This window comes from Neofelis nebulosa, chromosome 3 (genome assembly GCF_028018385.1).
Source record: "Neofelis nebulosa isolate mNeoNeb1 chromosome 3, mNeoNeb1.pri, whole genome shotgun sequence".
Lineage (NCBI taxonomy): Eukaryota > Metazoa > Chordata > Mammalia > Carnivora > Felidae > Neofelis > Neofelis nebulosa.
The window spans coordinates 50,219,651-50,245,674 of NC_080784.1; the positions used below are offsets into that span (position 1 = coordinate 50,219,651).

General features: G+C 49.8%; 1 protein-coding gene across 1 annotated transcript; it reads right to left on the reverse strand.

Annotated features, from left to right (window-relative positions):
• Positions 1-7,720: 7,720 nt before the first annotated feature.
• CLU (clusterin) lies at positions 7,721-24,947 on the reverse strand. Its single transcript, XM_058720748.1, has 9 exons — positions 24,815-24,947; positions 21,055-21,186; positions 19,596-19,744; positions 15,850-16,020; positions 13,930-14,338; positions 12,545-12,649; positions 9,140-9,369; positions 8,226-8,401; positions 7,721-7,970 (listed from the first exon to the last, which is right to left on the reverse strand). Exons 2-9 carry the CDS (start codon positions 21,146-21,148, stop codon positions 7,961-7,963), a joined length of 1,344 nt encoding a protein of 447 aa, XP_058576731.1. The 5' UTR covers positions 21,149-21,186; positions 24,815-24,947; the 3' UTR covers positions 7,721-7,960.
• Between the last annotated feature and the right edge of the window lie 1,077 nt (positions 24,948-26,024).

The window sequence follows — 26,024 nt, forward strand, 5'->3', positions numbered from 1 at the left end:
ATGAAGAAATTTATATTCTAGTTCAGGGAAACAAAATTAACATGCATAGGACATTAAATAGCAACAGCAGAGATAAGAAGAAGTGTCAGGGGAGTGGCACAGCCATGAAGACCCGGCCAGGGCACTTGGACTCAACTTCCTCAGGGAGGTTACTTCAGCCAGAACCAAGTTCATGACTATGAGAGCCAGAACGATCCCTTCAGCAGGACCGATTATATAGTTCACAGGTCCCAGAGCAAAACAATTAAAAAATTTCAACAGGTCTCCTGACAGCAGAGAATTAAATTAAACTTAGCATCCTTTTTTAAAAAATATTTTTAAAATATTTATTCAATTTTGAGAGAGAGACAGAGCATGAGCAAGGGAGGAGCAGAGAGGGAACCATAGATTCTGAAGCAGGCTCCAGACTCTGAGCTGTCAGTACAGAACCTGGCTCAGGACTAGAACCCAAGAACTGTGAGATCATGACCTGAGTCAAACTGGACACTTAACCGACTGAGCCACCCAGGCTCCCCAAGCTTAGCGTCCTTCTGAGCACCAACTGGTCCTGCTTGGAAATGTGTATCACAGGTATGGCAGCTAGTTTTATGTGTCAACTTAGTACACTCTAACACTGAGTTATTTAATCTAGGTATTGATCTGAACATGTTTTGTAGATGTGGTTTATATCTACAATCAGATGACTTTATGTAAAGGAAATCATTCTCAAAAATGTGGGTGGGCCTTGTGCTATCAGTTGAAAGACTTAAAAGCACAAACTGAGGTTTCTGGAAGAATAATAAACTCTGCCTCGAAAGTTCCTGACTGAGTTTCCGGATTGTGGCTGCCCCACAGATTTCAGGCTTGGGAAAATCACATGAACCAATTTCTTGCATGAATATGAAATACGAATTGGTTCTATTTCTCCAGAGGACCCTGACTGATACATAAGGGATGAGTAAAGTTAATAAAAGACAAGCATAGGAGGGAAAAGCCTGAGGCTTTGGAAATCATGGAGCCCAATCTCTCATGTTCTACAGTTGAGGAAACTGAGGCTCAGAGAGGTGAAGAAATGTGTCCAACACCACACAGCAAGTTAAGAAAGGCAGCGTCTTCAAGCCTTTCAACCAAAGTATGTCTTGCAGCCCTTTATTTTCGAGAGTTTGAATTTTTAAAATCTATGAATGTTGCATTCTATTTCATTATGTAATTGTTTCAAGCTTTTGAGTAATATTTTACTTTCCAAATCTTTAAATGGCATTTCCGCTCTAGGAAGGAGTACCATGTTTGTTCTGTGGTCTTCTGGCCCCTCACATCTACCCCAGCAGGAGAAGTACAGATATTGAGGGACACACAGTGCAATGGCTTATGTCTGAAACCTTGAGATTCAGTAAAACTTCAATTCCTGGAATGCTAGAGCAAAAGAATATCCTGGAAATAGACTTTCTAATTATCAGAGAACCCAGATGTCTTTTCTGGCTCAGGCTTTGAGGAAGATAATTTACTCTTCCTTTGACTTGGGATCTTTTGATGCCTGAAGGTCATGCTTCCCCAAAATTCTTTTTTTTTTTTTTAAGTCGATTTATTTTGAGAGAGTGTGCATGCACATACACGTGCACGCAGGGGAGGGGCGTGCTGCAGGGCTCAAACTCACCAACCATGAGATGGTGACCTGAGCCGAAATCGAGAGATGGACACTTCACCGATCGAGCCGCTCAGCCGCCCCACCAAGAGATTCTAATTGCAGAATCCTTTTGGCATTGAGTCATGTGTACTGATCCACTTTGCTCTCCTTCCTTGATTCCTCCTTTACTTCTATCCCAGATTCCCACCAGCCGACCTCTCTTCTCTCCCAGCGGCCCCTTATGGTGTCAGCCTCAGGTAGCATGAGCCAGCTCTGCCCCTTTGGCAAACACTCTCATCTCAGGAGACCTGGAAAGTCATGGGTGCTGAGCTTGGGAACTGTGCTCCGAGACTGTGCTTACAACACTGGACAGTGACCGCCTGCACCATCTAAAGAGACAGATGGAAGGATGAGGAACAGCGTCTCCCCTGGGCCAATGGGAAACTAAATTGTAGTGCAGCATCAGGGCTGCTGAGCCATGAGGGCTCTCAAGGTTACATTTGGGGTGAGAGGTCACCACCCAGAAGAAAAGGTGCATATCCCACCAAGTAGAGCAGGCGAACTGTGGGCAGCTTCTCACCTCGGGCAGCCACCCAGCCCTCCATCCCACAGGGCAGAGCCAAGAATGGGAGGGGTCCGGTGAGCTCTGAGGGTCTCAGAAGGATGCATCTCCGCCCAGAAAGTCTCCCCAAATGCGAAGACGTGAGACATTTAAAGACCCAAGACAGATGATGGCTCACTTCACTTGCAAATGTTTCTGCATGGGGAGAACCCAAAACTGAGTCAACCTGGTCACCTCATGGGCAGGGCCAAGAGGATAGATAAGGGGGTGGGTAGATAGAGCTGACTCGAGGGAGGGGGCATCGAAGGGCACGGGTGTGGGGGGCCCGGGGGGGGGGGGGCGGTGTGTGGAGCTGCAACACCACTTTGGGCTTCCCTCAAGTTCAGCAGCCACTGTCAGCCCCAGAACGGGACTCATGGTGCCCTCCTGTGGCAGCCATCCTGACCCAGCTAAGGTACCCAGGCGGAAACCAAGCAGCCTGGCCCTGACCTAAACTGCCTAGCTGGCTAGTCCCAAACTAACAGGTGGCCAGAAATGCCACAGAGAAGGGAGCAGACCTTGAGAGAGGCGCTGGGGTGGGGGGGGAGGGGGGGGAGGGGGTTGCTGAGAGGGAAGAGTTTTTTTTATAATTTAACTTTATTTATTTATTTATTTATTTTTGAAATTTACATCCAAATTAGTTAGTATATAGTGAAGCAATGATTTCAGGGGTAGAGTCCTTAATGCTCCTTACCCATTTAGCCCATCCCCTTAGCCTATTCCCCTCCCACAACCCCTCCAGCAGCCCTCAGTTTGTTCTCCATATTTTTGAGTCTCTTTTGTGTTGTCCCCCTTGGGAAGAGTTCTTTATGCAACCATAAGTTTCAAATTTAGAAGAGGTTCCTGGGTCCCCTACAAGGAAGATCTTACAAGGAAGGTCTCCAGTTAAAAATGAGGCCCAAGGCAGGAGCTATCCAAGAACGGGGGAATGGAAGCTGGAAACATAGCTATGAGTACCCTAATCCCAAGGGGCCTTGAACCCATGGACGAAAGGAGCATAGAATAAAGCAGTCTGAGCATACCCGAGCCTGACTTATCTTAGTTTGACTCTGGTTTTCTTCCCCACGCGGCAGGGCTCTTCAGAGACACCTAGACATTTCCAGAAACTTCCAAAAGAAAATTATCAAAATTTGGGTGTGGTTTTTTTCACTGTTGACATCCACAAATGAATGCCTTTACACCCACACGGAGGGAGAGAACGATGTTCAAGATAACTGCAGGGTATTATTTTAAAGGTCAATACCTTGTGCACTCCATGCGGGTGGGCTGGTGACTGGATGCAAGTTTGGATTTGGAGAATGAATACCTTCCTTTGATGCCGTCAGTGCATCTCTGTGATTTTAGACACATGCCGTCATATGCAAAGAGGTCAAAAGTCTCTTAATGAAGGTAAGCCTGAAGTAAGTGGCCTGCCTGTCACCAGTTACTGAATTGGGCACCAGAGAGGGACAGAGACCAAGAGGAGATTGAGGGGCGAATGTCTGGTACTAGTTCAAGGTCAGCGTCTTTGCTCCCCCACGTGCTGGAGGCAAGGGATGAGAGCAGGCAGGTAACGCTGGCATCCTCTCCATCCCCGACCCCAGCCCCAGTGAGCTCTTCCCACCTTGGAGCGACCCTGACAGGTTGAAGGCAAACGTTGGCCGTCAGGGAATGGTTCTCAGAGCGGTGGGCGTGGGCAGGAGGAAGTGGGCAATTTGCTGTTGCCCACAGCTCTGAGCGATGCCATAAACCTGGAGGATTATGACCGAGGGGTTGAGAATCTCCCAGAGGCAAACAGAGAGTTCATTATTAACCTCGTAAATCTGCTCCATGTGGTCTGGCATTTACTGATAGTACACTACTTGATTTGGTAATCATTAATTCCTTTAATAAGTGCTGCGGACCTGAGTCCTTTTCACATTGCCTTCAGAACGATTTCGTATTTCCTGGGTTTGCCAAGCTGCTCTCTTACAGCTAGAAGATACCAGGCAATGCTGGGTCTGGATAGGTTATGAACGGGGGGGGGGGGGGGGGGGGGGCTGAGCAGCTAGAACGGGGTAGTGAGGCAGAATCAGATCGGGGTTCAATCCCAACTCTGCCAACTTACCAGCTGCATGGCTGTGAGTAAATGGCCCCAATTATCTCTGCAGCCTGACTCTTAAGTGACCTCTCCCCACGACACTCCTTGTCCGGGCCTCATGCTTCATTGTGGATAAGAGCTTCTGGAATCTGTTAATTGTGGAGTTTCAACTCATTTGGGGGCACAAACATGAAATAATCTGATTCATTCTAAGGACTGTGCCCATCACTAAACAACATCTCAAGCAGACTGTTTAACTTCCTGGAAACATCACAGTTAATAAAACAGTCCGTTTTGTTTACTTTAGAATGTCAGTCTAATACCCAAACCTAGACTCTTCTCCTCCCCTGTGAGGGGAGGGGGGGAGGAGGGGAGGGGCACACTCTACCCTCCGGCACACCCCCAGCCCTGGGTTCTGAGAGCCCAGAGAGAACAGGAAGGGGCGTGATCCAGCTCTGGACCCCTCCCATCCTCCGCTCTCCCTGCTCCAGCTGTCTTGAGGTTATCTGAGGTGGGGCGGGGTCTTGCTTGGTCTGGTCACCGAGAGGGTTAGTGCAAGGTGGCCTCTTCTCCTTGTAGACAGGGTGATAGTTTCCTTGGTTGGCCTTTGAACTTCTCTTGGACACCCGTAGAGAGCAGTCCTTCTGTCTGACCTAGACCCCTGCCAAGCAGTCCAAGCCTCCAGCCCCCTCTCGGTGGGACAAAGGTACTGTTATATGGTGAGCATTTTCCTTTGATCCTGTCATCGTGACTCTGTGATCAAAGGGTAACCCCAGTGGAGATGACGTCAAAAGCCTAATTGGAGGCCCTTTGGGAAAGTGAAGCCCGAGCCAAATGGCCTTCCATTGACCCACAACCGCCACTTAGTGGTGAGCTCTGTTCCACATCATGGGCAGCTTCCTGGCTCTCACCCCTCCTCTATTCCCTGCTACTTCACTGAGAAGGGTGGGCAACCCGAGGTCCCTTACAATAGCCCCTGTGGGGCACAAGGAACAGAAGGCAGATGTTCTTTCATCCAGACCCCTGGGTCACACACTTTTCTAATGAAGGCGACTCCTGGAAGCCTTTGTAATGTGCCTAGAGAGTAACCGTGGGACCTAATGGAATTACATGAAGCAATTGGCCCAAGTTGTAGAGCACTTTAGCTGGCCCACAGCTACTGGTACAGTTGCACAAGCTGCACACTGCGTAATTCCGGTATCATTTCACCATGCAGTGAGCAGATTCCTTTTTGTTACAATTCCCTGGCAGAAGGCCATCAAGTGTCAGCACAAGGCCTAACTGCAGGTTGGTGGTGCCACCCTTTACCAGGCAGATACTAAGCCCTCTCTTCTCAGAACATCTGGCACTGTTCCCACTTTGCTCCAATAATCCTAGAAGCCAAAAACCCAGGGCCGATTAGCACATGGTCCCCCTGCCGGAATTCCCCACATCTCATCCCTGCACCTTGGTGATCTCATGTCCTGCCTTGGTTTTTCTAGTGCCTCGGGCCAGGATTTCTGTCAGGGATGGAGAGACATCCAAGGACCCTCAACAAGGCCACCGTGCAAAGGGGGAAAGAGAATGGACAGATTGGGTCCCAGCAAACTTCAGAGTAGCTTTAGACTATCTTTTTAGGTGCTAGGCTAGGACAGTTAAAAAAAGTTTTAATGTTTATTTATTTTTGAAAGAGAGAGAGAGTGAACAGGAGAGGAGCAGAGTGAGAGGGAGACAAACAATCAGAAGCAGCCTCCAGGCTCCAGCTGTCAGCACAGAGCCTGACAGGGGGCTTGAACTCACAAACCACAAGATCATGACCTGAGCTGAAGTTGGACACTTAACTGACTGAGCCACCCAGGTGCCCCTAGCCTAGGAAATTTAAAGTAGACTGCATATGGACGCCTGGGTGTCTCAGTTGGTTGAGCACCTGACTTCGGCTCAGGTCATGGTCTTGTGGTTTTTGGGTTCGAGCCCCACATCAGGCTCTGTGCTGACAGCTGGAGCCTGGAGCCTGCTTCGGATTCTGTGTCTCCCTCTCTCTCTGCCCCTCCCCTGCTTGTGTTCTGTCTCTGTCTCACTCAAAAATAAATAGACATTAAAAAATAATTAAAAATAAAGTAGATTGCATAAAAAGCAACATGTAGATACTGTGGCTGCCAGCATCTAGAGACATAATAGGAAACAAAAAATAAATTTTGAAATCTGGTATGTGACATTAATGTGATGTACAATTTACAATGAGGGTCATTTTAGCAAAATGCCTTCTGAGCTTGTAACCCTAATTAATACAGATCATTAAGTGAATCATACTAACTTTACTCCGAATTTCCTTGAGACTAATACTAAAATACCAGCTTCTTTGATGACCTAAGCCTTGCAGTCTGTTCCTTGTGTGGCAGAGGTCCTTATAACTTAAAGAAGGGAGAGAAAAGGAACAGGTGATGTAAGAATATTCTAAGCTTTTAATTTATGATGTAGACTTAGCTACAATCCTGGAATGCGGCCAGATGTTTTTTTCTTCGTGCGAAGTATATTTGATGAAAAGAATTCTATGGCTACAAAATACTCATAAATGGAAATGCTTAGTAACTTAACGTTGAGGGAGGTACCACAGTTAGGTGGGGCCACCTGCTGGTAGCATGGGGTACTGCAACCCAGCCAGCCGGCAGACTAAGAAGTCAGATCTCACCATCAGAAAAAACCCAAGTGGGAAGCGCCTGGGTGGCGCAGTCGGTTAAGCGTCCGACTTCAGCCAGGTCACGATCTCGCGGTCTGTGGGTTCGAGCCCCGCGTCCGGCTCTGGGCTGATGGCTCGGAGCCTGGAGCCTGTTTCCGATTCTGTGTCTCCCTCTCTCTGCCCCTCCCCCGTTCATGCTCTGTCTCTCTCTGTCCCAAAAATAAATAAAAAACGTTTGAAAAAAAATTAAAAAAAAAGAAAAAACCCAAGTGGAAGAGAAATCATGGTGGAGGGGACAGATGTAAGTAAGGGTTGTATGGATTGACAGCATACCAACAATGTCATGGTGAAGGCCGTGCCACAGGAATTCCAAGTGAAAAGGAAATCACCCCGTTTTGTCTTTTGGGGACTACAGTTTCCATTAGGAAAATAGCAATTGTATATTAAAATACCCAGTATGCCTTATTAGTACCCTCTCTTCACTCTGATTTTCAAGCTATTCCTTCAGATCTCGCCCCCTCCCCCCGAATCAGAATACATCAACGGTTGTATAATGGAATGGCCAAGATTCACTTTTCAGAAATTTATTTCACTTGGCTGTTCGAACACATTTCTCTCCTCCTAAAAGCAAGAATCCTTCGGTTTAACTTTGTCACGCTCCACGTATTCTCAATTATATGGTATTCCTTATACATCTTTGCTACTGCCTTTTCTTTTCTACTTCTTTTTTTTTCAATACCAAAATGCAGGCATGTGGGAGATAGAAAAAAAAACAGCATAAAAGGAGGACACCCCAGAGCATTCTGATTACTGGCGGTTTTATTGAGTTAGTGGCACATGGGACTTCTTCCCATGATCAGCGAACACAGGCATTACAGCGTGGAGTCCAGAGGGAGGAAAGGCTGGGTGAAGGGACAGGAGGGCCTTGAGGCAAGGCCTGGTCACTTGGTGATGTGCAGGGCTCTCTCTAGGGGCCTATCGCTCATCTTGGGGGCAACGGAACTCAGACACCCCCATGTTTGGAGAGGCAATGTTCACATCTCATTTCTCCCTGGAAATAAAATGAAGGAAAACGGAAGGTGAGGGCTCAATATTCACTGACAGGCAGCAACTGATACTCAACTTCTCCTCAACAAAGAAAGAACATCCTTCAAAGGAAAACTAAAATGTCCACTGATTTTTCTGCCTTCGTGCCTGGGCTCTGGCTACTGGTGCCATCATTCCCAGGCTGGCTATGCTGCCCTGTTTCTGGCTCCTGTGGACCTGCTGGGCCCAGAAGGATGCCAGGTAAGGCCTGCATACTCACCCGTTCTTTTGACGGTATTCCTGAAGGGCCTTCTCTGCCACAGTCTCCATAAATTTAGGATTGTTCCTGGAGACTTCCTCTGGGACCATCACAGTGAAGGGGTCGGAATCAAAGAGCTTCACAACCACCTTAGTGAAGCCAGAGGGAACGTTGGAGTCAGAAGTCTGGGAGCTCACCTAGAAGGAAGAAAGGTAAGAGAAGGACTGAAAAACTGGTCCAGATGGACTCATTCTGCAACAAAAGCCAGGCAGAAATCTGGACAGTGGACCCCTTTTGCTTTTGACTGATTTTGACATCTGGACAACTCCGTGAACAGAAATGTCCAAGTTCAGAGACACTTGTCTGTAGGTACAAACATTGTCTGCAAATGACCAGCCTGTGGGGAGCCCCACAGAGACAAATGGGTCCTAAGCCACCATGTTTTCTTTGGGCAGCCACTGGCTTGGCCAGTGACAGAAAAGGAATCGGGGAAAGAAAAACAAAAAAAAGGTTCCCAGCACTAGAGAGAAGCTTTCTATCCCTGGTAGAGAATAAGGCCCCAGTTCATGAGGCATCCAACATAGCAAGGCAGCTTCGTGGAAAGAGCACAGGCTTTCTGGCCAAGCACACGAGTTCAAACGCCCAGGCGAGTCACCTACCGGTTATTAAACCTTGGGCACGCTGTTGAGTCTCTCTCACTTTCCTCAACTGTAAAATGGGGCCACGATGGTCTACACCTCACGGGGTCATGAGGCTTCCATGCAACCACGTGCATAAAAGCTCTTATGTTTCCTGCCATGTGACAAATGCTCGATCCAAAGCCTAAGGGCTGCCTTTAATACCTTCATCCCATTTACTCCCAGGGAAGGTTCCCATCGCCTCCGGACCGTGTCCCGGGCCCCCGAGCTTCGGTGCGTGGCCAGGACATGACTCACCGTAGTGACCTGGAGATAGAATGGGTCTTCACTCTGAGTGAGATTAGCCAGCTGGGACACCCAGCTAAACTGCTCATTCAGCTGCTTCAGCAGAGAGGACGTGTTGAACATCTTCTCCTGGTAGGACCGAAGCAGCTCGTCGTACAGCTTGGTGAACTTCTCTGCCATTTGCAGGGAGTTGTTAAGTTCCTGCCGCAGCAGCACCTGAGAGGGGTTGCTGGCAGAACAGTCTGCCCAGAGATGGGGGGGAAAAAAAGGCAGAAATGTAAAGGGAAAGCTAAAAAAGGATAAAAACATGAATGGAAATCCGTCCATGGAGCCAGGACCGAAAGCAGGGCTACTGTTAAGTACTGAGCCACAAACCACGTGTTGTCAGTCTGCAACGTTAACAGGGCTCACCCCGGAATATAAACCAGCACGCAGCTTCCTTCATCGATGAAGTCTTGCTCTGGAAAACAATGTCACCTGAACTAAACAGTGTCCTTAGAGACATCATTGATTTACCTTTGGGTGCAAGACCCTTATCCCTTTGGAAGACTGGTGACAAGCAGTGTGGACCACACTTTGAGAAGCACTGATCTCAGTCTCTGTGCTCAGACCCGGACCTGCTCTTGCTGCCCTCGTCCCCGGATGGATCATTTCCGGAGCGAGGGAGGGGTTACTTACGGCTACCCTTTGTGGGGACCTACTCGGTACCAGACACGACATAAGTGCTTTAGATAGCCCCTGTCTCCGATAATCACATCTATTTTGCCTTTAAGTATTACCAGCGATGAAACTGAGGCCCGCAGAAGTAAATCAATTGCCTAAAAGTCATAGAATGAATGATTCATGGGCTACTCAGAGTAGGCCCTTCCTACTCTGAGTCTATGGTTCTGGAAAATTCTCCAAGCCTGTCTTTGGAGCAAATCTGCAGAGCTGGAAATCCAGTGCCAACAGTCAAAAGAGGCAAAAGAGCTGGTCAGGGTCCTTGGGGCACAAAGCACAGCAGCCTGGTGGCTGGGGGTCCCGGCTTGCCCATCTTGGTCCTTGAATACTCACTGCAGGTTTCAGATTGAGAAGAGCTGGCAACTACCCACTATCTCTTTACAAACTACTGATTTTCTTTCCCTAATTGTTTCAAAACTCTCCTAAGGCGGGTGCATCCCCTGACTTGGGGAAGACAGATCTTTGCACACTGCATTTAATATAAGTGATTACCATAGGTATTGCAACTTCAAAAATGTTAGGTGGGGCAAGAAATGAAAGCCAGGTTGAAAAGACAATACAATGAATAATCTCAACTCTTTCACCAGAGAAGAATTAAAAAATAAGGAAAGCCATTGAGAACCCAGACTGTCTGGAGCAGTGGATCTCAACTGGGGGCTCTGCTAACCCCCAGGGGATATTTGGCAAGGTCTGAAAACAGTTTTGGTTGTCAGGATTGGTGGGGAGGGGAGGCTACTGGTGCCCACTGGGGAGAGGCCAGGGGTGCTGCTAAACAGCCCACAGGGCACAAGACAGTGCCACACGACAAAAAATCCTTTGGTGTGGACTGTCAGGAGTGCCAAAGTTGAGACCCCCTGGTCTAGAGTGTTCGGGCAGTGCGTGCTCATTTGGTTCAAGCACCTTCAGTAAGAGGTGCTGACTCTTTCTCCATGCAGAAGAGAAGGCAGTTTAGATAAGCTGCGACCAGTGACCATTAACCTCAGTGCTGGGTCGGGGGGTGTCTGGGTGGCTCAGATGGTTGAGCGTCCAACTCCTGATTTTGGCTCAGGACATGATTTCACGGTCGTGGGTTCGAGCTCTGAGTCGGGCTGTGCGCTGACATCGTGCAGCCTGCTTGGGATTCTCTCTGCCCCTCGCCCCACCCTCATGCTCACTCTCTCTCTCTCTCTCTCTCTCTCTCTTTCAAAATAAATAAATCAACTTGAAAAAAAAAAACAATATCAGTGGTAGGGGTGCCAATTTGAGCCCTGGCATCTGTGCGTCTCTCTTCTGGCCCTAAACAGGACTTTCTTGTGGCAAAGCACTATGTAATTTCTGCAACTCTAACTACGATATTTTATGGGAAAAGCCCGGGAGGCTTGGTTGAGTGCTCATCTACACTTCATACATCAGCCTCTCACAGCACTTGTATTTATTTTGCAGTGGCTTCTAAAATTATAGGAGTGAGGCTAGGAATATTTAACTAGACTCTGAAGGCTTGCCCTGGCAAACCCAAACGTATTAAGAACAAAGCCACAAGATTGATCTGCAATGTACAAGGGGAACAATTAACTCTTTCTGAGCACAGACTATTGTGTGCCAGGAACCATTCTAGATGCTTTGACAGCTGTTACTCAAAGTAACAAGAAACTAGTCAATGAGCAGATCTAACAAAACTGAGGGCAACAGCTGAAGGGAAGTACAGTCGACCCTCAAATGTGTCCACAGTGTGGATTCTATACCAGGCAGTACTGTGATGTCGTTTTTCTCTTCTTTATGATTTTCTTTCTTTTCTTTCTTTTCTTTCTTTCTTTCTTTCTTTCTTTCTTTCTTTCTTTCTTTCTTTCCTCCTTTCTTCTTTCTTTCTTTCTTTCGTAAGAGAAAGCAAGAGTGTGGGAGGGAGTGGGGGAGGGGTAGAGGCAGAGCAAGACAGAGAATCCGAAGTGGCAGAGCTCGATCTTATGACTGTGAGATCATGGCCACCGGACACCCCCTCTTCTTTATGATTTTCTTAATCTCTTTTTTTCTAGCTTACTTGAAGAATACAGTACATAAGACACGTTGAATATGAACTACGTGTTAATAGACAGCTTACGTTATCGCCTCCTTTTACCCCCTCGTTGTTCAAGGGTCAATTATATTTCCTTTGCTTCGGGACCAACCACTACCGGTGACCCATGTGTTCTGGGGACAGAACACCAAACGCTGGTTAAAAACATGTCCCAAACACCTAGCTCTCCAACATAAGGGTGTCCTATAATCTTAAGAAGTTACTCAACCATCCTGGGACTACGAGCTTTTCACCTCTGTTAAGACAGGGACAATAACTGTACCTAACTCAGGATCATTCTGAGGAAGTGAGTAAATGTTTGCCAAGTGTTTATAGTGGTGCCAGCAGAACACACGGTAAGTGTTTGTTAACCAGAATACGTATTCTCTCAAGTTCCATCATCTGCAGGGGAAAATGAGGAGGTCTACCAGGCTGGGCCCTGGGGAAGAAGATAACTGGGGAAATCAAAGAATGCTGTCTCCCGATTTCAGGGACAGCCCTCCATCTTAACCCGTGTCTACAGATGAGGGGCCCAGGTGGAGCAGGGCCGAGGACTGTCCCCAGTGCCACAGCCAGAAGGCAGCAGAGTGGAATTTCAAGTCCCATGTGTCCGACCCCATAAAGGGAGCCCCAGTGAGGGACCAGGGACCCAGGGCTCCCCGACTCACCCACTGACAAGATCTCCTGGCACTTGTCACACTGGTCCTTCATCCTCAGGCACCCCGTGGAGTTGTGACGGATCTCCTTGCACACCATACGGTCTTGGTTGTCTTCTGGAGACACAGGAGGGAAGGGGGAGTCATGCTGATGGCCCACACAGAGCAATATAGTGATGGGCCACCCCGACCTCACTGATCCTTCAACGCTCCCGTTTGCCCCCCTGAGATGCAGGTTGGAAAGTAGTCATCTGCCTGCAGACTGATCGGGGCTCCCCACAGAAGGACCAGGAGCTGGCTCCCAGGGCCTCGCCTCCCACCATCTCTGGGGGATGAGACCCTCCCGCTGCCACACTGTCGTTAGCTCCACGGGCCTCTCTTTGGCATCAGAACCCATTTTTGCTTTGCATTTCATCTGGCTCGTTTCTCTCCCCCTAGCCAGTCAGCAAGCCCCTTGAAGGCAGGAATGGGATCCTCCTTTGAGCCGCCTTATAACACAGGGCTCCCCCCATTGCGGATATGCAGTAGATGCTGTTCAATTCAAGGTCCTTCTGTATTTCCAGACCATTTCAAGCCAACACACTGCAGCATTTAGGAGATGGTGTTGGCCAACTACGTCTATTAGTTCAACGAAGGAAATCAGTTCTAAATATATTGACTTTTCATGTCCATATTAGACTTCATTCCCTGAAAAAATATTCACTGCATGCTCATTCTCCACCAAGGCCCCAAGGTTATAGCCATGAACGGTTTTCTAAACTGTAATATGGGGGCGCCTGGGTGGCGCAGTCGGTTAAGCGTCCGACTTCAGCCAGGTCACGATCTCGCGGTCCGTGAGTTCGAGCCCCGCGTCCAGCTCTGGGCTGATGGCTCGGAGCCTGGAGCCTGTTTCCGATTCTGTGTCTCCCTCTCTCTCTGCCCCTCCCCCGTTCATGCTCTGTCTCTCTCTGTCCCAAAAATAAATTAAAAATGTTGAAAAAAAAAAATTTTAACTGTAATATGGACTCATTATATAATTGGTCACCAATATATGCATGGCATCCACATAAAGCCACCTGCGTTCCCGAGAGAAAGGCTGTCTGGTTCTCTCGAATGGACTAATCAATGTCATGACCACCAGTTGCTGGGAGGGGCATGGTAAACTTGGAAAGAACAAGGTTCCAAGTCTGGCAGGGCTAAGTTTGACCAGGTCATACTTTTCCGGCTGTGAATACTTGGACACACTCCTTTACTGTCATAATTTTCTCCTCCTTAAATGGGGATAATACCATTCATGGAGTTGCTGGGGGAAATAGAGATGACACACGCCAGGCCGCCAGCAATGTTCTTAGACTCTACTGAGCTTCTCAATAACCTGCTAGTTCCCATCCCTTAGGAAGAATGAGACATTTTTTCACCTTCTGTGAATTCCATCGGAAAGTGGTAGGGAATTCTCTGGAGGTTGATGTCCATGGCCTGTTGAGCCTGGTGTATCATGTCGAAGAAGGGTTGAAACATGTCGTGGAAGTTCAAGGGTTGGAATGCAGGGAAAGGCATTACGTTCCGGGCGAAGCGGGACTTGGGATTGAAGAAGAAAGGCCTCCTCTGTAATGAGCTGAAGGGTGAGTAGTGGTAAGTATCCTGGGGCTCACGGGTGAAGAATCTGTCCTGGAAAAGCTCGTCCATAATTCTGGATGCCCGGTTGAAGCTGTCCTGCATGACGTCCAGGGCGTGGGTCTGCTGCCGGTCGTTCTCCAGCAGGGAGTCGATGCGGTCGCCATTAATCCAGAAGTAGAAGGGAGAACTCTGGTTCAGGAACTCCTCAAGCTGTAACAGGCAAAATGGGCAAGTTAGAAGGTTGCTAAGGTCCCAGCCTCCTCCTGGCCTCCTGCTTGTTGAGAAGAGCCGATCCTGACCCCTCACTGCCCTTGGGGCTCCTCAATCATAGCACGTGACCAAAGGTCCTGCTGGGACTGGCTCCCTGGCCCCCCAACTGGGGGCCAATGCCCTTCCATTCTACCTTCCCAATGGGGAAGAATTTAGGAAGGCCTCTGAGGCCACGAGATGCACAGACCCCCATCACCTGAGACTAGCCTCTTCTTTGACCACGAAGGATCCCACACCCCTGCTCAGCCAAGGGCCAACTGACAGCCTTCAGTTCATGAGCTCCAACCAGGCGAGGCCCTCAGGGGAGGATGAGATCAATATTCATGTGCCAAAGTTCTTAACTCCTTCTGCCTAAGCGGACACAAGGATTTGCTGTACTACAAAGCTGTTACATTACCCAGCTAATAATTTCTAGAGAAGAACCTTCTAACAGATGGCCAATACCTGGCACATGTGCGGTCCATGACTTCACATTTGTGCACTCGTAGCAACTGATGATGGGCGCTCCGGGGGGCCCCAGTGCAGCTGCAGCCCGACTGATCAGTTGCATCAGGGCTTGTGAAAGGAAGCTGTGATGCTGTGATTTGTAGTAAGAAATGTATATTTGGTCTTCGTGGGGTTCCTAAAGCCCTTAGAATTTCCTTCCAGGAGAGCAATAAAGGTCTTTTGTTATGTTAATTAGGCGGCTTTTGGAAAACACTTAAGGATGGGGGCTGGTAGCCAGAAGAACGGACCCGGATGCCCCGGATGCCCAGATGAGAACAATTAGAGGGTGGAAGTTTTAATCCCACCTCCTGATGTGGGGGGGGGTGCGCGGGGAGGGTCTGGAGGTTGAATCCATCCACAATGGCCAATGATTTTATCAATCATGACCACGGAAGGAAGATTCCATAAAAATCCCAAAAGGATGGGCTTGAGGAGCCTCTGGGTCGGTGTACATGTGAAAACACTGGAGAGGGGCGCCCTCTCAGAGGACGTGTTAGCTCCCCACCTTTTCCCCACACCTTGCCCTATGCATCTCTTCTGGTTTTTCTGAGTTATAGCCTTTTATCAGAAACCAATAACCTAGTAAGTCAACTGTGTCTCTGAGCTGTGAGCTGCTCTGGCAAATTAATTGAACCCAAGGAGGGGATTGTGGGAACCTCCACTCTGTAGCCAGTCGGACAGAAGCACAGGTGACAAGCCAGGCTTGGGATGGGCAGCTGAAGCTAGGGGGTGGGGAGGACGGTCCTGTGGGCCTGAGCCCTTACCCTGTGGGATCTAATGCTGCCTCCCAGGTGGCCAGTGTCAGAATGGAGCTGAAGCGTAGGCTGCTGTGGGGGAATTGCTTGGCGTGAGGAACACCCCCTGCGCGTCGGAACTGGGTGTAGGACCATAGAAGCATATTTCACTCAGTTCTCCGCACCCCCCACTCAGAGCCTAGCTGTCCTCAGCGGCGCGTCCCCTTTCACCTGTTGGCCAACCAGGCCCGAGCCGCTTCTGCAGACGCGAGCGTAGAACTTCATGCAGGTCTGTTTCAGGCACGGCTTACACTCCTCCCAGAGGGCCATCATGGTGTCATTGCACACCCCCTGGGACGCCTTCAGCTTCATTTCAGAGTCCTTGGTATCACTTAGGGCATCCTACAGGGGGACACGAGGCCAGGTTAGCCACGCGGAAACCACAGGCTTCACGCTTTCCAAGGGCGCACGGCGATGCCTGGTCCTCCACCGCTCAGGCGGGTCTTTCCAGGGCTGGCCACACAGCGTGCTTATTTCCTCCTCTGGCTCCTATAGGCCTCACTCGCCTGGATTTCCCTCCCCACCCAGCTCTAAATACCTTCCCAACTTCAAGACCCCGCTCTTCCTTACAGTTTTGTCCAGCCACTAGATCCCATGTAGATATCCCCTTCCTCTGATGCTGCACTTAGTCTCGACCCCAGGATTTACCGCTCCCTTATACCTAACTTTCTCTTCTCCACTTTTGGGGTTTAAATGTTGTCTTCCAAAGCTTCCACCAATGTCCTGAATCTTATTTGTCTATTGCAGCCACAGTCCCTGGCATGAAATGAGAATAAGCAAGCTTTCAGGGGCGCCTGGGTGGCGCAGTCGGTTAAGCGTCCGACTTCAGCCAGGTCACGATCTCGCGGTCCGTGAGTTCGAGCCCCGCGTCAGGCTCTGGGCTGATGGCTCGGAGCCTGGAGCCTGTTTCCGATTCTGTGTCTCCCTCTCTCTCTGCCCCTCCCCCGTTCATGCTCTGTCTCTCTCTGTCCCAAAAATAAATAAAAAACATTGAAAAAAAAAAATTTAAAAAAAAAAAAAAAAAAAAAGAGAATAAGCAAGCTTTCTTGATCAAAGTCACTGGGCGTCTGGGTGGCTCAGTCAGTTAAGCGTCCGACTTCCACTCAGGTCATGATCTCACAGCTTGTGAGTACGAGCCCTGCCTTGGGCTCTGTGCTGACAGCTCAGAGCCTGAAGCCTGCTTCAGATTCTATCTCTGTCTGTCTCTGCTCCTCCCCTGCTCTCTCTCTTTCAAATATAAATAAACATCAAGAAAAAAAATTAAGGTGGCTCAATCAGTTAAGCATCAGACTCTTGGTTTCAGGTCAGGTCATGATCTCACAGATGGTGAGTTCGAGCCCTGCATTGGGCTCTGTGCTACTTGGGATTCTCTCTCTCCCTCTCTCTCTGCCCCTCCCCTGATTGCTCTCTCTCTCTCTTCCTCAAAGTAAATAAATAGCCTTAAAAATTTTTTTCTTAATTAAAAGTTAAAGTCACAACAACTACCAAAACTCTCTTGTACATCCATGTCACTTGGTCCAATAATTCTATAAGAATCCATCCCAAAGAATTCCTGCCATAAAGGGAAAATCCCTATGCGTGAAGATATTTGTTAAGTATTCATTTATGGCAGAAAAAAAATACTGGAATCAATCCGGATGCTTAAAACTAGAAGGCCAGTGAAGCAAATTGTGGTCCACCCAGAGGCTGGACAAGTAGTTTGGCAGGGGTGTTTGTAGTTAAGTTTTAAATAGCGTAACAAGCACTTTTCCATGTTAACAAACCGTGATTTTGAGTCTAGCGGCTGTCAAAAGAATATAAAGGGGAAAAAGTAGTAAAAAACGAATCACATGTTAACAGTCCTCAGGTAAGAGGGTTATGGAAAACTTTTCTTTTTCCACTTTTCTATATTAAAGTCTCAACAAATGAATGTATTAACACTTCCAAGAAGAATGAAGTAGACCATCCACACCGCAAAGCAAATCTACACTGTGAAGAGCTGACCAGGAAGACAGGGACTTCCAAGAGATCCCTCTTCTGTTCCAGGTCCCCTCCACCCCTGGTACTCTGCTGCTGCTGGAAAGGCCACCATACCTCTTACCAAGCCAATTCACGACCATCAACTGCCCTGCCCACTTCCTCTCTTTCCTGTTCACATACTGAAGAACTAAGAAACAACGTAGTCTTGGGGCGCCTGGGTGGCTCAGTCGGTTGAGCGTCCAACTTCGGCTCAGGTCATGATCTCACAGTTTGTGGGTTTGAGCCCCTCGTCGGGCTCTGTGCTGATGCCTCAGAGCCTGGAGCCTGCTTTAGATTCTGTGTGTGCGTGTCTCTCTCTCTACCCCCACCTGTTCACGCTCTGTCTCTGTCTCTCAAAAACAAATAAATGTAAAAAAATAAAATAAAAAATAAAAATAAGTAATGTAGTCTTTTCTTGAACTTGATGTGCTTTTATCACAGAATCTGGATTGTAGAATATCCAACTGTGATCATGACCACAAAAACTCCAGAACAAGACTTGCCTGCCACCTCTACATGAGCTACTTGAGGATTCTCATAAAATGGTGAGAAAAAAACCACTGAGGCCAAGGAAGGGCACTAAGTGTCAAAAGAAAGAGCTGCCTCCAGGCCAGCATTTCCTGAAGCAGCTTCCAGGGAATTGTGCTAAAAGCTATCAGGGGGAGAAAAAAGGATGTTCTGATCAATTCCATTTGGAAAACAAAGGGTTAAGTGAAATTACACAAACTTCTTCGCTGCAGAACTTCTCAGAGCCTTTATTTTATGTATTTAGTTATTCTTTATTATCTTTTTTTTTTTTTTTTTTTTAGCTTTTAAAAGTTTAAAAAAAATTTTCTAGGGAGAGAGCACATGAGCAGGGGAGAGGGGCAGAGGGAGAGAGAGAGAGAGACTCTTAAGCCTGATGTGGGCTCACAACTGTGAGATCATGACCTTAGCCAAAATCGAGTCAGATGCCTAACAGACTGTGCCACCCAGGTGACCCCTCAGAGCCTTTAAAATGCTTTACTATGGGGGCTCTGGGTGGCTCAGTCGCTTAAGCGTCCGATTTCAGCTCAGGTCATGATCTCACAGTTCGTGGGTTTGAGCCCCGCGTCAGGCTCTGTGCTGACAGCTCAGAGCCTGGAGCCTGTTTTGGATTCTGTGTCTCCCTCTCTCTCTGCTCCTCCCCCACTCATGCTCTGTCTGTCTCTCAAAAATAAATAAACATTAAAAAAAATTTTTTTTTAATGCTTTACTATGCATTATGGGTCATGAAGGTAGCAGGTGACCCTGTCTTAGCATTTCGTTCATTAGGGGGAGGGAGGCAATGGGAGTAGGTTTTTAGGGTACACTTAAGGAGACTATTGATTTTTAAAATAAGTTGTTTATTGCATTGTGGTGTTTTAGTTTTCTTGAGTCATTAAGCACAGTCTAGACCCGCTATTTTCACTATTGGACTTAGGTGTCTCTTCATGAAATAGTCAGAACTCTAGAAAGCCGGGGGGCAATACGGGTGTGTGCCTGCCTTAACCCCAAAGGTATTGTCCCTACTAGATAAGCTTCCTGCCAGCAGGGCCCCATCCCCCTCCTGACCTGGGACAGACCTTATCCAAAGCCTACCTTGGAGCTTGCATAGTCAGGGTTTAGAAAAATCTATTGAAGTGAATCCTGGCATCATCAGGCCCTGTGCCAGGCTGGTAAAAACAAAAAAAACAAAACAAAACCAAAAAACCAGATCCAAGATCTCACCCCTTGAAGCTTTCAAAAGCAAAGAAACTCTCCCTATTTATTAACTGCAGCCCCAGCATCAGCTGACACCGGCCTGGAAGGGCTGAGGGTCACCCTGGCAACCCAGCAGGGCCCCACAGGAGCCCGAGCCACCCCTCCTCTCTAGCAGGGGCGAGCCAAGGGGGAGGGTGCGGTCACCTGGCTGTCCTCACCTCTTTCTTCTTCTTGGCTTCTTCTAAGTTGCTGAGCAGGGATTTGCGCTCTTCGTTTGTCTGTTCTATCAGAGTCTTTATCTGTTTCACGCCCTTGAGAGCATTTTTAATTTCCTTGTTAATGTACTTACTCCCCTCGGTGGACATTTCTGCAAGAGAAGGGTTGGGAGGTAGAGGGAGGAGAGAGGACGAGACTGCGGCGGCGATGGGGCATGTAACCCTAGAACCAGCTGGAAGGGTCGGGAAGGCCAGCTGGGTGTAGGAGCTGCTGGGGCTGGCAGTACCCACCCTGGCAGGCAGCCTTCAGGCCCCAGCTTTGCCCTGACACGGGTTCCCATCCCAGGGCTTATTGTGGACCCAGGGCCCACGTAGCGACTACACCAGCGGCTCAGGAACACAGCCCGCTGGAGAGAGCACACCCCAGAGGAGGGACAGCAAGCAGCACCATGCCACGATGCCCCTGCGGCTCTAGAGAACCAGCCTGCAAGAAAACTTTCAAGGAAAACAAAAAATCCCGGAAGTAAAATATTATCTTGGATACAAGTGTTTCTGGAATTCGGCTTAGCCGCACGTCTGAACTTCTTTATTCCACGGTTCCAGGTGATGGGGGACACAAAGATGAACGAATGGCACCGTTCTGCGAGGAGACTGCGATCAAGACACAACACCGCGTGACAAAGGCAATGAGACAGTGTCCCGAAGAGCTGAAGGAGTAACAGCTAAGGCTTTTCTGGCGGTTATCCTGGGCCGGACACTGAGTCCGGCCACTTCATGCACCTTTTATTTAATACTCTCTGTGCTGGCGTCGTGCCCACTGCATACATGAGGAAAAGGAAGCACAGTGAGGTCAGATACCTACCCCAGGTTATACAGCTAGGGAGTCACAGAGGTATCAGACGCATACCCAAGTCCGATCTCAAAGTCTGAGTTTTCAACTACTGCCTGCAGAGAAGCAGTCAGCTTGCAGGACAAGGGTGGGGAGGAGGGAGGACAGGTTTCAGGAAAGGCCTGGCGGAGGAGGGGACCCCCGGCTGGGCTCTGAAGGAGGACATTTCTCCCTTCCTGGATATGGAGCATTGAGTTTCTAGGTGGACTGGTATCAGATACATACAGCAGGTGCCATGGAAATTCAGAAATGGAAACTCACAAGGCGCAAATGATCCAGGCTTCATAGACCTTTGTGGACAAGGTGGGGGCACAAGACAAGCGGACTGGTGAGGGAACAGCCCAAAAGGAATACAGCAGCATCCAGTGCTTTCTGAGCACTTAAGATACACCTGAAAAACGTCTAGGAGTCACCTGACCACAAAGAACCTAGGCCAGGCAGCTTGGAGAGACAAGGCTCCGGGAGAGGCCGGGCCCAGCCAAGCAGACCTGATGCGCAGGAGAAAACGGTCTTTACCACTTGGGGCCCTGACAGTGAGGAAGTGTGGCCGAGGGGAACCCCTGCTCCACTTACCCTGGAGCTCTGCGTCTGAGACCGCTTTGTCTCCCAGAACCCGTCCATTCTCACAGGTCAGCAGCAGCCCCACCAACAGTAGGAGAGTCTTCATTGCGTCCGGCTCTCCAATTCTGGAATCCCAACAGGCCTCTGTTTGTAGAGAACAGGAGACTGTCATGGTAACAGCTAGACAGCCCGCTGGTTTCCGGCCCAGCCTGCAGCCTACAGCAGCTTCCCTGGAGCCCTGCCCTCAGCCAGCCCCTGAGCTGGCAATGCTGTGTTTTCATCCCTGGGGAAATTGGGAGAAAAGATCAGTCTTGCCCCCGGACACCTTCAAAAGAAAGCAGAGGCGGTGGGTACACGGAGGAGCCATAGGAGAAGCAGCCTAAGGCAGAAGAAAGGAGAACTCTGGAGTCAGAGCCCTGGGCTCAGGTCCAGCCCTTCCCCTCCTCCCCACCCTCCTCCTCCTCCTCCTCCTCCTTCCCCTCTTCCTCCCCCTCCTCCTCCCCCTGAATCGCTGACTAAGACTGGACACTGCTTTCTGCATCCAGAAAGGACGTCTATCTGATGATACCTGCTCATATCAAATAAACCCTCAAAACACCTCTCTGGGATGACTCACCCGGCCCTCTCCGTCCCCACCCCTAACGCCCTAACGCCCTAACATGGGGATGGCCTCCCAGAGCTCAGCAGCCCCCCTGCTGTGTGCACCACTAATCCTACCCATAGGCATCACCAGTCAATCACACCTTTTTCTCCACTGAGCCTTAACACCACCTAAAACTGCTTTTAAGACTCAGAGGCAGTGACAGCCAACCCTTTGGGTCGGCAAAGGACAATAAATCCCATTTGCCATCCTTGGCATGAGACGTGAGCCAGGCGGCATAGATTTGGGGTATAAATACAGGAGAGTAGAGGGTGGGGCAATTGTGCTCAGAGGGGAGAGAGAGAGAGAGAGAGAGAGACAAAGTCAAGGGGTTAAAGGTGGGCCCCCTGCCTCCCCAGGAGAAGTTCCCTCTGGATGGACATGTGCCTCAGCCCTGCCAGGTCTCTTTCACAGGGCTGTTCCCTTTAAGCCCACAGTAGGGTGCACTGCCAAGGTGCCCCTGCCACCACTCAGCTGACTGCTCAGGACAGCCCAGTCTTACACAATGGACCCTTTCCCAGAAGCTGAAGTTGTTGCCTAAAACAGAACCCCCCTCCCCAGCAGCCCGTCTTCTGGCCTCCCCCTCCCACTGCTTATCTGAACTCACTCATTTCCCATAACAGAGCAGGGAGGTGGATTGCCCCCCTTCCTGAAATCGTGAACATCTACAAACTGCCCTCAGCTCAGCAGGCCCGTATGGACACTTGGTAGCACATTAATAAAGGAAGCCTCTCCCAGAAAGTAATTAGTAAAACAGCCAAGCTGTGGTTCCTCGACTGGCCACACAGAGCAAAGGAGCAGCGTGGGAGAAGAGAGTGGGTCATTGCCTTCCCCAAAGACAGGGTGGGTGGCTGAGTCGGGGTGCTATTTCAGGCCTGCCAGAAGGCCCAGGGCTCCTGGGCTCTGCCCTAGCTGCTCACTGAGGCCTGAAACACCTCAGAGAGAAACAGAGCTTTTGTTAGGCCAGAGAGAGAAAGCCAGCAAGAACACCTCTTGGGAAGAGGCCCCTGGATACTTCTCAGAAATTCATACAAGAGCCTCAAAAATAGGTTTGGACCAGAAGAGCACTGAATGAAGAGTCCAGAAACCCAGCAGCCAGTACAGAGACTCCCATCAGGAGCCTGGGGTACACTGGGGGGCCAGCAGGTCCTGAGCTGAAAAAAAGATCAGTCTCCTGCCCCATCGCTCCATCTCAATGGGGGGGGTGGGGAGAGGGGAAGCAGGACCCTGAGACGAGATGGGGGCTCCCCAAAGTCGGCAGCAGGCTGGTCACCCCAGGATGAGAACCCAAGCCCTCCCAACCTCCAGCCCAGTGTTCTTTCCTTGACACTAAGTCAATTAAATCTGAGCCTTAAGTGTCCTCATCTGTAAAACGTCCCCAAAAAGGACCTCAGAGATGGGACTGTGCTCTGTAAATACTGGGGTCTTATATAATCATAGTAAATTCTGCCGATGTCGAAATCTGACCCAGGACCAATTGTGGGCTTTAGCAATATCTATCGGGGAAGTGGGGGGAGGTGGCATGTTTGGAGAGGGTCAGAGGGACTGAAACGGGCACCCGTGGTCCCTCCTTGTGTGGCTTTGCTATTAATGCAATGATCAGCTCCTTTACAGTACCTATGAATCAGCCTGAGGTGGGGGGGGGGGGGAGGGTGTCTCATTATCATGCTGACGCTGATTCCGAATGTGAGATTGATACCACTAGTTCATGGATGGCACTGGAACGGGGGCTGGACAGGGAACTGCTTGCCCTCAGACTGCCTGCGACTGTCCTGGGGGCCTGGCTGCCGGTTGCTCTGATTGGACAAGCCCAGCCAAGGCCCTCCTTTTCCCCACAGCCCCCAGGCAGGCTCTTTCCCCCAAGGAGGCTTAACCCTAGGAGAGGGAGCCTCGGGAAGGACACAGGCACCTAAGTAAGTGGTCACGCAGCTAGTGAGCTGCACGGTTTTTAAAGCCCGAGGCCCAAGCTCCTATCGAACCTCCTCCCCAAATGTAGAAACTAAAGGAGAAAGAAAAATAATACACCTGAAATTTACACCATCCAGAGGCAAATACTAGCACAGTGGTATATTTCCTTTTATTTTCTATGGATTTGTATACAATTAGATCCCTTACACCCACTACCTCCATAGAGTCTTTAAAAGCACCCTTTTGTGGCTGTGTAATAGTCCATTTTCTGGTGTGCTCTATTTCACACGGTGGGGCATTTAAATTGTATGTAGTTTCACACTGTTATTATAATGAACACTCCTGCCAGTATCCTTTCATTGTATCTGTACTTATTCTTAAATTCTTAACCTCTCTCTTTTAAAATCATCATCATCATCATCCTCAGCAGCAGCTTTTTTTTTTTTTCTTTTTTCCTTTTTTTTTTAGGTCCAGAAATTCTGGAAGATCAAGGCTTCAGTTCTAATCCCGATTCTGACACCTACTTGCTGTTTATCTTGGGAGACAGTCCTAAACCTCTCCAGGCCTCAGATTATCATCTATAAAATGAGACAGTTGGATCAGACGTCTGAGGTCTGATGGAGTATGCCTGACTTTTCTCTGATGCATCCTGGTGCGTTCGGAAGCAGTAAGAGTGGGATTTAAGTGGTTGCAACATGTATTTAAAATCAAAACATAAACACACTATGGAGACAACTAGAGAATTCTCGGGAGCAAACAGGATGCTTCAAGCTGGCTAGCTGACAATCATCACTGGAGATCAGTACCTGTACAAGGAAGATGCTGCAGGCAGGCCCTTTGCGGGCACCCGGCTCCGCCACTCACTAGTCTGGACCACCGGCTTTAGGCATTAGTTCTCCAAGTCTTTGTCTCCCCATCTTTGCAGGAGGGTCATTACACCTGTCCTATTTAGCCCATCCAATTGTGGCTGGAGCTGGCGAGCGCCGGAGCTCCGGAGCCCTGGCCCTTGCGCCACCCCCAGCAATTCCGCCTCCGGCTCGGCGGCCTAGTGATGAGGCTCGGACCACCTCCCTTCCCCGGTTTCCCGACTCCATCCAAAGCGCGGCTGTGACAGCCTTGTGAGTACCAGCGATCTTCCCGTCCTCGCCTGGGTGCCACCCCTGCCCTCCCGTGGGTCCCGATGGGGCTCTGCCCCGGGTAGGCGAGGAGGTGGGGACATCTCACCGGTCAGCGGCGCCCGGCGACGGTGCGCTGCTCCTGGCGACGCGTGCTGAGCACCGCCAGGCGCGCGTATTTATAGCGCTCAGCCTCGTATACACCCCCTTTGGGGCTGGCTGCAAACCTGCATGACTCACGCCCAAAGAACGCCGTGGAATTCACCGGGAGCTTTCTGGAAGCTGGCGCCAGAGGGGATGCGGAGGTGGAGGGTGGGGGAGTGCTCCCGTACAGCACCCGGCGGGGGGCGCGTAGGGTGTAGGGGAGGGGAGGCAGGGCATCTGCACCGCTAAAGGCCAGACAGACGCTCCGTGCCGCAGAGCACCGCTCCCCAGGGGGTCGGAGGGAGGGGCTCAGAGTTGGAAGACGGTGCCCCCAGGAGGGGAGAGCTTGAGTTAACATAAGGCCGCTGGGCGAACCCTCCACAGGGTTCCAGGGGTGCACTGCGCTCCTGAGCGGTTCCCAGTCCAAAATAAAATCTCACGGCTCTTTTCACATTGAACGTGAGCCATTCCTCTTGTTCCACTGAAGTAGAAGAAGCATCAGAAATAATGCGGGTGGGATGGGGAGGGTGTTGTGCTAGAGAAGAGCACCTAGGAAGAAAGAAACGATTTCTCCAACCCCACAGTGACCAACTCCACCCAACTCCCCCCAACTCCACCACAGTGACCCCCGGTGGTCCTTTGGCAGACCTGCCGGCCAGGAGGAAGAAGAAATGTGTTTTTAGCCATGAGCAGAGCGCTCATTTGGGGAACCAAAAGGCCCCCTGAACCTTAAGCAAATTATTGTCCCCATCGACTTGGGGCCCCCGACAAGCAGGGTGGGCTCCATGGGGTGGGACTCGGCAGCCCCAAGCTTGGTTTGGTGGCCATGGCTGCAGTCTTGAGATTCCTCATTGATGTTAAGGGGCCCCAAATTTTCGTCTTGCATCTGGCCTTGCAAATGACGTGCCGTCCTGTTTGCAAGGGGGCTCACTCAGTTCCATCTGTCTCAGTTCTGTCTGCTGACAGGAGCTGACTTCTAGACTCCCTTTGGCAGGGGGCTTTGATGTGAAAGAGAGATGGGAGCCTTCACACGACCCCCTGCCACGGAGGGCACCAACCCAGACACCCCTCAGATATAGGTTACTGCTTGGGAAAGAAACAGAGCTACCCACTCTGGAACCCCAGGACATTTGCACACCAGGTGAAAAGTCCAGCTGCCTGAAGGTGGCTCTCAC

What these genes read in the sequence shown, in the direction of transcription:
- CLU (XM_058720748.1), bottom strand. Translation starts at nt 21,148, where the DNA reads ATGAAGACTCTCCTACTGTTGGTGGGGCTGCTGCTGACCTGTGAGAAT. An exon ending in CCAGGAGATCTTGTCAGTGG is followed by an intron (nt 9,370 to 12,544) that starts GTGAGTCGGGGA and finishes ATCTCTGGGCAG; the next exon opens with ACTGTTCTGCCAGCAACCCC. An exon ending in TCTATCTCCAGGTCACTACG is followed by an intron (nt 8,402 to 9,139) that starts GTGAGTCATGTC and finishes TCTTCCTTCTAG; the next exon opens with GTGAGCTCCCAGACTTCTGA.